At 38.9% G+C, this 12,131-nt stretch overlaps 2 protein-coding genes across 5 annotated transcripts in view; one reads left to right on the top strand and one right to left on the bottom strand.

Annotated features, from left to right (window-relative positions):
• LIMK1 (LIM domain kinase 1) overlaps positions 1-9,384 on the bottom strand; it is an 85,977-nt gene extending 76,593 nt beyond the window's left edge. Inside the window, exons 1-2 of one of the 2 annotated variants that reach the window (XM_071671247.1) lie at positions 9,176-9,384; positions 6,603-6,708 (exon numbers count right to left, since the gene is read on the bottom strand). In XM_071671247.1, the coding sequence (XP_071527348.1) occupies positions 6,603-6,708; positions 9,176-9,200 (131 nt within the window). In that variant the 5' untranslated portion in view covers positions 9,201-9,384. The remainder of the gene's footprint in view (positions 1-6,602; positions 6,709-9,175) is intronic. The other variant, XM_071671248.1, reaches the window with a different exon arrangement.
• Positions 9,385-9,497: 113 nt separating this feature from the next.
• The window catches only part of LOC139754134 (uncharacterized), a 40,345-nt gene continuing 37,711 nt past the window's right edge, over positions 9,498-12,131 (top strand). For all 3 annotated transcript variants that reach the window (XM_071671255.1, XM_071671257.1, XM_071671256.1), the window contains exon 1: positions 9,498-9,637. The gene's annotated coding sequence lies outside the window, so the exon portion shown is untranslated. The remainder of the gene's footprint in view (positions 9,638-12,131) is intronic.

Below are 12,131 nucleotides of genomic sequence, written 5' to 3'. Positions count from 1 at the left end.
ATCTCGAGCTGTCGTGTATTATACATAAAAACCACAGCCATACCCCACATATCACTCCATGGCTCATCTACTCTAATGCATATGTCATGTTTCAGCCCACTGAAGCATGGTGTGCCCCATATACCACATCAATACAATTAATTAAGAGTAAACATAAGCCGAATAATGAGGTGAGGCAGGGATAGTGGACAGTTCAAGTACTTTTGAAGGGTGAGGACCAGTAAAAAGTGGAGTGCTTTAGATGATACCTGGCTGAATTGTATCATAGGGTGGGGAACAGGTTTTAACATCCTGAGTGCATTAAGGAGTACATGGAAAGAGAAAGCAGTGTCTGTTAGGCTAAAGATTGATATGTCTGAAGGTACAGTAGTACTAAGTATTGCATGAATGGGTCTTGAGCCTTAGACACAAAAGAAAGGAAGAGGGTGTATGTTGCAGAAATCAAATACCTGAGAACTTATGTAGTGTGAGGTGGGCTGATCATGTAAGGGCTGACAATGTAAGAAAGAAGTGTAGTAATACAAGAATTCTGATTGAGAAAGCTAACCAGGGCATGCAGATATGGCTCAGACATATGAAGAGGATGAGTGACAAAAGACTGACTAAGATCTACACATCAAAAGTGAAAGAAGCAAGGGAAAGTATATGAAGAGGTTATCTCTTACAAGAGGACAGCAGTAGTGTCCTAGGTCATGACCTTATTTGTAGTAGAAAAATAATAGTAATGATGGAGGCTCCTCCTAACTCTATATTTCCTCTGGCACAACAGCCAGGGAGGAGATTAAAATCTGTTGGGAAAAATGGTTGAATTCTCAAACAACAAATTCAGAATTCTTTACCCTTCCTGATAACAAATGTCACTGAAGTATTTGTCTGGCCTTGGCTTTTGGTATTGATAGAATTCTCACTGACATCTAGAAGTAATCTAGTCCAATATTCAACAACTTTACAGCATGAAATATTTGCAGACATAACTGTAACATCTTCCATTTAATTTCATACCATCATTTTTGGCTGATGAATCTCTATCAACTGGGAAAAAATTTCCTACAATTTTGCTATCAAAATCAGTTAGTATTTTGAGAACTTTAATCAAATCTTCCTTGGGGTCAGTGCTTTTTTTGAGAAAATAATCTTTAGTCTGATTCTTTTTTCATTTTTTTCTGACAAAAAAAATCAGTTGTTTCTATTCTCTACATCAAGATTCTCTAGGTGTTGGTCAAGTTTAGTGACAATTGTAGTGTTTTATATATGGCATACAACCCTCCCCTACCCAATGTAACACTAAAGCAACCCCAAATCATCACACTAACCGGGCATTTCACAGTTTTCAGTGTAAAAAGAGTCACACTGGCTGGTACCCTCAGACCTCCTAACCCTAATCAGCCTTGACTGCAGACACCTGAAGGAACTGTTGCTAACCCCAGTCCTGGTATTTCTTTGCAAATGTGACTCATTAGCGTTTTACTTTCTTCATAAGCAGGGCTTCAGCAGCTGGCTTATGGGAAGGAATGTGAAGGTCCTTTTGCAGATGTTACTGAATGCTTCTTTGAGAAACATTTCCTAGAAGTTTTAGATGGCTTTCCTTCAGTTTGACAGCTGAAATGCAGGGCTGACTTAATACTTCTCGTCACAAGAGGTTATTTATAAATCTAAAAGCCTTCCTTGGGAAATCTGGGATAGGTACTGCAGGTAGGATGATGATGTAAAGGAGGCCACAAGCACTAGCAAGCAGCCTCCTGATCATGCGTTCTGAGCAAACAATTCAACTAGTAACTTCACGCTTCCAGGCAAGGTAAAAGAAACCATCTTGATGCAAAGGTGGAAGAAATACAGCCCCTAAAGTGAACTCCCAGAAATGAAGTGGTAGCCAAGAGTATAAGAGTAGGAGAACAATCTACCCTTAATATTGCATGTGGCAAACTGAGGTAGGATGCTGGTGTTCACACCATTAGAAATGTTAGACCCATGTTGGGTGGGGTGGCACCGGGAATGGATTAGAGGCAAACAAGCATGAATAAGTACATGTGCATATATGTATAAGCCTGTGCATGTATATGTATGTATATGTGTATACGATGATATGTATATGTGTATACGATGACATGTATATGTAAGTTTATGTATATGTATGTGTATGGGTGTTTATGTGTATCTGAGTGGATGGGCCATTCTTCGTCTTTCTTGGCACCACCTCGCTGATGCAGGAAACATGAATCAAGTATAATAAGTGAAATAAACATATCTATATTCATTACACTAAGTCGCTGAGCTAGCACAAGAAAACATACGAGGAATGGCCCAACCCACCCACAAATACATGTATATACTTAAATGCCCACACCTGCACATATACATACATATATATATATTTTTTTTTCATACATATTTGCCTTATCCCCCCTTAGCGAGGAAGCATTAACAACAGAAGACTGAGCCTTAGAGGGAATATCCTCACCTGGCCCCATTCTCTGTTCCTCTTTTACAAATTTAAAAAATGAGAGGGGAGGACTTCCAGCCCCCCCGCTCCTTCCATATTTAGTCGCATTCTACAACACACAGGGAATACGTGGGAAGTATTCTTTCTCCCGTGACCCCAGGGAGACAGCAACAAAGTATAATAAATAAAATAAATATAAATTTTAGGGAGAATAAAAAGATGTTCTGGAAGGAGGTAAATAAAGTGCATAAGACAAGGGAGCAAATGGGAACTTCAGTGAAGGGCGCAAATGGGGAGGTGATAACAAGTAGTGGTGATGTGAGAAGGAGATGCAGCGAGTATTTTGAAGGTTTGTTGAATGTGTTTGATGATAGAGTGGCAGATATAGGGTGTTTTGGTCGAGGTGGTGTGCAAACTGAGAGGGTTAGGGAAAATGATTTGGTAAACAGAGAAGAGGTAGTAAAAGCTTTGCGGAAGATGAAAGCCGGCAAGGCAGCAGGTTTGGATGGTATTGCAGTGGAATTTATTAAAAAAGGGGGTGACTGTATTATTGACTGGTTGGTAAGGTTATTTAATGTATGTATAACTCATGGTGAGGTGCCTGAGGATTGGCGGAATGCGTGCATAGTGCCATTGTACAAAGGCAAAGGGGATAAGAGTGAGTGCTCAAATTACAGAGGTATAAGTTTGTTGAGTATTCCTGGTAAATTATATGGGAGGGTATTGATTGAGAGGGTGAAGGCATGTACAGAGCATCAGATTGGGGAAGAGCAGTGTGGTTTCAGAAGTGGTATATGTGGATGTGTGGATCAGGTGTTTGCTTTGAAGAATGTATGTGAGAAATACTTAGAAAAGCAAATGGATTTGTATGTAGCATTTATGGATCTGGAGAAGGCATATGATAGAGTTGATAGAGATGCTCTGTGGAAGGTATTAAGAATATATGGCGTGGGAGGCAAGTTGTTAGAAGCAGTGAAACGTCTTTATCGAGGATGTAAGGCATGTGTGTCTCCATGGTTGTTTAATTTGTTTATGGATGGGGTTGTTAGGGCGGTGAATGCAAGAGTTTTGGAAAGAGGGGCAAGTATGAAGTCTGTTGGGGATGAGAGAGCTTGGGAAGTGAGTCAGTTGTTGTTCGCTGATGATACAGCGCTGGTGGCTGATTCATGTGAGAAACTGCAGAAGCTGGTGACTGAGTTTGGTAAAGTGTGTAAAAGAAGAAAGTTAAGAGTAAATGTGAATAAGAGCAAGGTTATTAGGTACAGTATGGTTGAGGGTCAAGTCAATTGGGAGGTAAGTTTGAATGGAGAAAAACTGGAGGAAGTAAAGTGTTTTAGATATCTGGGAGTGGATCTGGCAGCGGATGGAACCATGGAAGTGGAAGTGGATCATAGGGTGGGGGAGGGGGCGAAAATTCTGGGAGCCTTGAAGAATGTGTGGAAGTCGAGAACATCATCTCGGAAAGCAAAAATGGGTATGTTTGAAGGAATAGTGGTTCCAACAATGTTGTATGGTTGCGAGGCGTGGGCTATGGATAGAGTTGTGCGCAGGAGGGTGGATGTGCTGGAAATGAGATGTTGGAGGACAATGTTTGGTGTGAGGTGGTTTGATCGAGTAAGTAACGTAAGGGTAAGAGAGATGTGTGGAAATAAAGAGAGCGTGGTTGAGAGAGCAGAAGAGGGTGTTTTGAAATGGTTTGGGCACATGGAGAGAATGAGTGAGGAAAGATTGACCAAGAGGATATATGTGTCGGAGGTGGAGGGAACGAGGAGAAGTGGGAGACCAAATTGGAGGTGGAAAGATGGAGTGAAAAAGATTTTGTGTGATCGGGGCCTGAACATGCAGGAGGGTGAAAGGAGGGCAAGGAATAGAGTGAATTGGATCGATGTGGTATACCGCAGTTGACGTGCTGTCAGTGGATTGAATCAGGGCATGTGAAGCGTCTGGGGTAAACCATGGAAAGCTGTGTAGGTATGTATATTTGCATGTGTGGACGTATGTATATACATGTGTATGGGGGTGGGTTGGGCCATTTCTTTCGTCTGTTTCCTTGCGCTACCTCGCAAACGCGGGAGACAGCGACAAAGCAAAAAAAAAAAAAAAATTTCTCTCATACTATTCGCCATTTCCCGCGATAGCGAGGTAGCATTAAGAACAGAGGACTGGGCCTTTGAGGGAATATCCTCACCTGGCCCCCTACTCTGTTCCTTCTTTTGGAAAATTTAAAAAAAAAAATGAGAGGGGAGGATTTCCAGCCCCCACTCCCTTCCCTTTTAGTCGCCTTCTACAACATGCAGGGAATACGTGGGAAGTATTCTTTCTCCCCTATCCCCAGGGGATAAACAAAGGCAGACAGTGTGAATTATGTACATGTGTATATATGTATATGTCTGTGTGTGTATATATATATGTGTACATTGAGATGTATAGGTATGTATATTTGTGTGTGTGGATGTGTATGTATATACATGTGTATGGGGGTGGGTTGGGCCATTTCTTTCGTCTGTTTCCTTGCGCTAACTCGCAAATGCGGGAGACAGCGACAAAGCAAAATAAAAATAATAAATATCTTTAAATCTATATATGTTATCTCTGTGTTTCTGAAAGAGTGAAATATAACAAAAGTGCTCAAATTTTCATGTTTCATTTTCCTTGTGAGTATCAGCATACATACATATACATTCATTTTTCCTTTTGAGTAACTGGAACTTCTGTAACAATTGTAAAACATATACAAATCACCAGTATTATTGATTAAGTTTATTGTATGCAGTATAGTTCAAGGAAAGATGTGACTGCTCTTGTCATCCCCTAACCTTCCTTAAATAAGCCCTACAATTAACAGCTGTAGATTGGATGTGTGCAAATGAAGTCTACGTTTATTTGCCCAGACCCTGCCTTGTTACAGCTCGAAAAACATTTGTTATAAGAAAAAGAAACGACACACAGTGCTTGCAAGATCTCAAAAAATACACCAGTTTCCCTAAAATGTGACAGCCAAAACTTTTATGATAAATCTTTTGACATTCATCACAAAGCCTAGTCAAAAAAACAATCTCAGATGTTTACTGACTTTAGTTTATCTAGAGTCCAAGAGAACATGACAGCTAGAGACTGAGTGTGAACGAATGGGGCCTTTGTTGTCTTTTCCTAGCGCTACCTCGCACACATGAGGGGGGAGGGGGATGTTATTCCATGTGTGGCGAGGTGGCGATGGGAATAAATAAAGGCACACAGTATGAATTATGTACATGTGTATATATGTATATGTCTGTGTGTGTATATATATGTGCACATTGAGATGCATAGGTATGTATATTTGTGTGTGTGGATGTGTATGTATATACATGTGTATGGGGGTGGGTTGGGCCATTTCTTTCGTCTGTTTCCTTGCGCTAACTCGCAAACGCGGGAGACAGCGACAAAGCAAAATAAAAATAATAAATATCTTTAAATCTATATATGTTATCTCTGTGTTTCTGAAAAAGTGAAATATAACAAAAGTGCTCAAATTTTCATGTTTCATTTTCCTTATGAGTATCAGCATACATACATACACATTCATTTTTCCTTTTGAGTAACTGGAACTTCTGTAACAATTGTAAAACATATACAAATCACCAGTATTATTGATTAAGTTTATTATATGCAGTATAGTTCAAGGAAAGATGTGACTGCTCTTGTCATCCCCTAACCTTCCTTAAATAAGCCCTACAATTAACAGCTGTAGATTGGATGTGTGCAAATGAAGTCTATGTTTATTTGCCCAGACCCTACCTTGTTACAGCCCGAAAAACATTTGTTATAAGAAAAAGAAACGACACAGTGCTTGCAAGATCTCAAAAAATACACCAGTTTCCCTAAAATGTGACAGCCAAAACTTTTATGATAAATCTTTTGACATTCATCACAAAGCCTACTCAAAAAAAGAATCTCAAATGTTTACTGACTTTAGTTTATCTAGAGTCCAAGAGAACAAGAAAAGTATCAATCAGACTTAACATACAGAATTTCATTGGTCAAGACATATGCCAAAAAGATGGCTGACTTTCTCCATCAAAAGCAGACTTCCTGAACTTTCAATCATCCTCATTTTCCTATACTGTATAACTTATTCAGATCTGTCCATTCTATTCAAAGCATGGTTAAAGAAAAAACTCACCTAAAGCAATCTGTATGCCAGTCCTGTCCCACTGCTGAAAAGAATTCATCATCTTCAATGATATTCATGCATCCTGCACATTTTGTCGTTTCCTCCTGGTCTTCATCTAAAAGGAAATTTTGGAAATGGTTAGTTTGTGTAACATCAGTAATATATCAGTCTTGTTAGTTACTTGTCTTCCTATTCATAAATTACATAGTGCAGGGGGTGTCTGATGATGTGGGAAGATATGGGGTAAAATCAATGGGAAACATTTCTAGAAATCAACCCGAAAAACAATTGCCCAATTTCCCTGAGCAACCTGATTTCATCTCAGTTTCAGTATTACTTAAAAAAAAAAAAAAAAAATGTTATGGTACAGCATTCCTTGCATTCAGTTGTTAAGAATTTTGCTGTTTGATGAATGGGTTCTGCCTTTCCCCCACGCAACCAATACAGTGGGAAGATGATGGCAATGTTTATGAAATATTTTGACAATAATATAAAAAATTACAGTGAACCTTAAGCTAAAGTGAAGGTGGGTGAGGTTTCCATTAATTCTACTGATTTCTAGTAGAGTTTCACTTATCTGGAGTTCACCTAATGAAGTCTACAGGGTCTTCTACCCCATCAGCCCTGGCTGGGCCCAAGCGGCTTGGTTGGGTCATTGGTCACAGACTGGGCCCAGGCTGCTAGGTTGGGTCATTGGTCAATCATGCATTGGTTATCATAGCCCCTACAGCCATGCTGGTCAAGTGCATTTTGTAATTACTTGTCCAGATTATTCCTGAACTTCTTCAACATGCATCCCGTGGTGTTTCTGATGCTTAATACTCCCCTGCATTTTTCATGATCATCATAGCCACATCATATATCAAAGGGTAAAATCTAAAAATATGGACAAATGTTTTCTAGATGACAGAATTAAAAAAGAAAAAAAATTAGAACTAATGGACTCCTTATAGAGTGCAGAGTTCATACAGAGTGCAAAATCTTAGATGTAGCTTCTCTAACTCCATCAATTTAAAATTCTCATATGTGGGCAGGACTTCAAAGCAAAGGAAAACTGTGAGTTAAAACATTGAAAACTAAACAGCTATTAGTGTAGGTAATGTATTTGTAACAAATTTGTCTAATTCCAACTAATAGCAAACAAACATGAGGGACATCTGGAGCATTCAGACATCATGTTTTTATGTCCTTATGCCATGTATGAACATCAGAAAAGTGACAATCCTTGGAGGCTGACACCAAAAATTTATCTGGTGCTTGTTCGGATTCTATAGTGCTTATTCACTTCATATTTCGACATAGAAAAAGAAAAAAGTTGTAATACAAGAAAACTTGCCCGTAGGGTCTAGAAATGCCTAACTTCCTTAACTATCTATGCATTCCACTGGATGCCATCATGCGCTGTGATGTGAATCCAAACGAATCTGATTTCTGCAAATATGCTTGTTGAGGTCAGATGTCTAACATAGATTTAGGGATCATACTAATACCTATGAGATTTGTCCCAAACTGGGTCAGATTCCTATATCTCTATAGACATTTGAACTCACTGCCTATCTTTCAAACCTAATGAATCATGGTGCAAAGTGGAGTAAATGTTTCGATGACAATGAAATTCACTAATAACATAACCCCTTTGGCATCTGAAGCTTTAAAATAGGAAGAATATCTTCATGTTTTTATATTCATTGCATTTTACATAACTTATTTACAATCTAGCCCTACATTTTTCCTCGCAATCACAACATTACCAGTAATGATTTATCAAGTATCAAGAGATTGGTTTTAACATAGAAAAAAGAATTTCTGACAAATCTCATTAAACTGGCAACAATTTCATCAGAACAGAACACAAATCATAAACATAAAACTTTATCTATCAATAATTCTTAAGGTAAACATAATCCTTTAAATATATTCTGGAGTCTAATTCACTTGAACTAAATACAGAGAAACATTTGATATGAATTTCTATCTTATCCACAAAATATTGTTGTAGCACCCCTAAACTAAAGTTTTAAAATTGAAATTCACAATCCAAAAACAAAGCATAAGGCACCCTAAGATCAAAGGATAATGTAAACAAAACAGTAACTTAAGTAGGAATTATAGTGCAATATATTACCAATTAAAGATATGTTGCTGCTGTTGCATAGTATTTCTAACAATTCCGTAAAAATCACTACTACAACTAACCAAGTAACATTATATTCCAGCATAAAATTATCTAACATAGTTATAATGTTACAGGTCATAGTCACTAATTTTGCATGGTAACAAAGTAACCTTTGTGGGCTATACAGATATATAACAACAATTGAACATATATATGTTTTAACTTCCCTTCACTAATCTATAGGTATCTGAGGAGAGTACTGAAGTGCAAGTGTTTGTGGGGGCGGAGATGAGAGCTGCGACCAAAGTCCAGTGACAATCCACACAATTGTTTCCTTTAGTACATTCATTTGACTCAATACCTCATACACCTAAACTACATGGAAACTTACAAATATCTGTTATTTCAAGACGTGTATTATATATCCTGACTAATTCAAAACATATACACATAAAGATTAGCTTACCGTGAGAAGCTGCTTCTTCTTCCATGTTTTTATTATGCTTGTCACACACCTTAGAAGCAGAAACATAAATGAGGATACATATATCCTGTTGAAAAAAGAGACGAGTATAATCTAATTTAGTTTTGCTTGAACAAAATATTTCGCGTAATATAAAAACATTATGGAATTTCTTGAAATAGTAGAATATCCAGGTTCTTATTCCTAATTATGAATAAAAAACGTATTATGGCAAATAAAAGAGACAGATATTACACTCATAATTTCTTTTTGGTATCATATACCCCAAAATCTTTAATTAGTGATAAATTAGATTATTGATATCTCGACTCTGTTCATTCCTTGAAAATACAATTGTATCACGACCCTGAGACTGCCGCCGAATGTAAACATAGTCTGACACAAATGATGTTGCTTCCTATTCGTATGGAAATGCTGCTTATATTGTAGAAGGACTCGGTAAAGGTGATGTAGCCAAACTTGTGTTTGACAAGTATTTTATGCAAATATATGAGGTAATTCTTTAGTGTGTGAGTGAGACAGTATTAGCACCATTATCAAAGATAATTTCGCTCAAGTGCTACTAGGGCCTCAGAGGACAGTTGCCACAGGACATTCGCCCTCTAGAAATTTGTGCAAAGAAATCCAAAGCAGTGCTTACCAAAACATAATCTTCAAATTTCCCACAACCTCATCCTCAACCTTACCCTCAACCTAACCGAATCGCCACTAATGATTGTATACAGAGAGTAATCTAGACCAATACTCACCTTGACCTTATCTTCACTATAATGCTGAACCTCACCAAGCTACCACACACGACAAAATATAAATAGAACAATCCAGGCCATTGCTTACCGTATCCTCAGCTTCACTAAGTTGCAACACAGTACAGTTTATAATTAGAGTAATCCAGGCCAGTGGTTACCCCAACCTAACCCTCAGCCTCATGAAGTTACCATACAGGATAGTGTATAAAGAGAGCAATCCATTGCTGACACTTACCTTATTGTAAAGCCCCAACCTTTTCTTCTTCTAGGAAGCATATTTTCATGCAGCCCCTCCCAAAGAACAATCACCCCATTACCCTTACTTCTTCTGTCAGCATACCAAGTGGTCATAGTGCCAAAGTGGTACTGGTGCTCCAGAGCATACTTGCCACACAAAGCACTATGCAAAAAAAAAAAAAGCAATCGAGGCAGATATTCATCCTAACCTAACTTTCACCCACTGTCTCACCTTACCCTTAAGCTCTCCAGTGTCTCACACAGGACAGTGTATAAAGAAAGCAGTCCAGGTCAATGCTCAGTTTATTGAAACCTTCATCCTCAGCCTCAACCTTGCTGTCAGTCTCATGCTCAAACTCCAGTTCACCTTCATAAAGTCTCCGCACAGGACAATGTAGAAAGATGTTAGTCCTAGCCAAAGTTAACTTTTCATTCTCAGCATATCCATGAGCAGGTAGAGTCCAATAATACTCCTAAATATACAGGTAAAACCACAAGGAAACAGACAGTGTGAAGTGTCAAGTGCTTTCATTTATTAAATTATCAACACTGACAATCTAGTATACAAGAGCCCAAACATTTCATAGTTTCCTTTTCTTTGGGGTTTCTACCTACATCTTATCTACACTTGCTACTTATGTACTACATATGTATATTTATATAATTATTATACTTTGTCGCCGTCACCCGTGTTAGCGAGGTAGCGCAAGGAAACAGACGAAAGAATGGCCCAACCCATCCACATACACATGTATATACATGTGCATCCACACACGCACATATACATACCTATACATCTCAACGTATACATATATATACACACACAGACATATACATATATACACATGTACATAATTCATACTGTCTGCCCTTATTCATTCCCGTTGCCACCCCACCACACATGAAACAACAACCCCCTCCCCCCTGCATGTGTGCGAGGTAGCACTAGGAAAAGACAACAAAGGCCACATTTATTCACACTCAGTCTCTAAGCTGTCATGTATAATGCACCGAAACCACAGCTCCCTTTCCACCTCCAGGCCCCGCAGAACTTTCCATGGTTTACCCCAGACACTTCACATACCCTGGTTCAGTCCATTGAGAGCATGTTGACCCCAGTATACTACATCGTTCCAATTCACTCTATTCCTTGCACGCCTTTCACCCTCCTGCATGTTCAGGTCCTGATCACTTAAAATCTTTTTCACTCCGTCTTTCCACCTCCAATTTGGTCTTCCACTTCTCCTCGTTCCCTCCACCTCTGACACATATATCCTCTTTGTCAATCTATCCTCACTCATTCTCTCCATGTGACCAAACCATTTCAAAACACCCTCTTCTGCTCTCTCAACTACAATCTTTTTATTACCACACATCTCTCTTACCCTATTATTACTTACTGGATCAAACCACCTCACACCACATATTGTTCTCAAACATCTCATTTCCAGCACATGTACCCTCCACCGCACAACTCGGTCTATAGCCCACGCCTTGCAACCATATATCATTGTTGGAACCACTATTCCTTCAATCATACTCATTTTTCCTTTCCAAGATAACATTTTCGACTTCCACACAGTCTTCAACGTTCCCAGAACTTTTGCCCCTCCCCAACCCTATGACTCACCTCTGCTTCCATGGCTCCATCCGCTGCCAAATCCACTCCCAGATATCTAAAACACTTCACTTCCTCCAGTTTTTCTCCATTCAAACTTACCTCCCAATGTACTTGTCCCTCAACCCTACTGTACCTAATTTCCTTGCTCTTATTCTCAGTTTTCTTCTTTCACAAACTTTACTAAACTCAGTCACCAGCTTCTGCAGTTTCTCACTCGAATCAGCCATCAGCGCTGTATCATCAGCAAACAACTGACTCACTTCCCAAGCTCTCTCATCCACAACAGACTGCATACTTGCCCCTCTTTCCAAAACTCTTGCATTCACCTCCC

Source organism: Panulirus ornatus, chromosome 16, assembly GCF_036320965.1.
Source record: "Panulirus ornatus isolate Po-2019 chromosome 16, ASM3632096v1, whole genome shotgun sequence".
Taxonomy (NCBI): Eukaryota; Metazoa; Arthropoda; class Malacostraca; order Decapoda; family Palinuridae; genus Panulirus; species Panulirus ornatus.
This window is presented reverse-complemented; position numbering and strand designations above follow the sequence as displayed.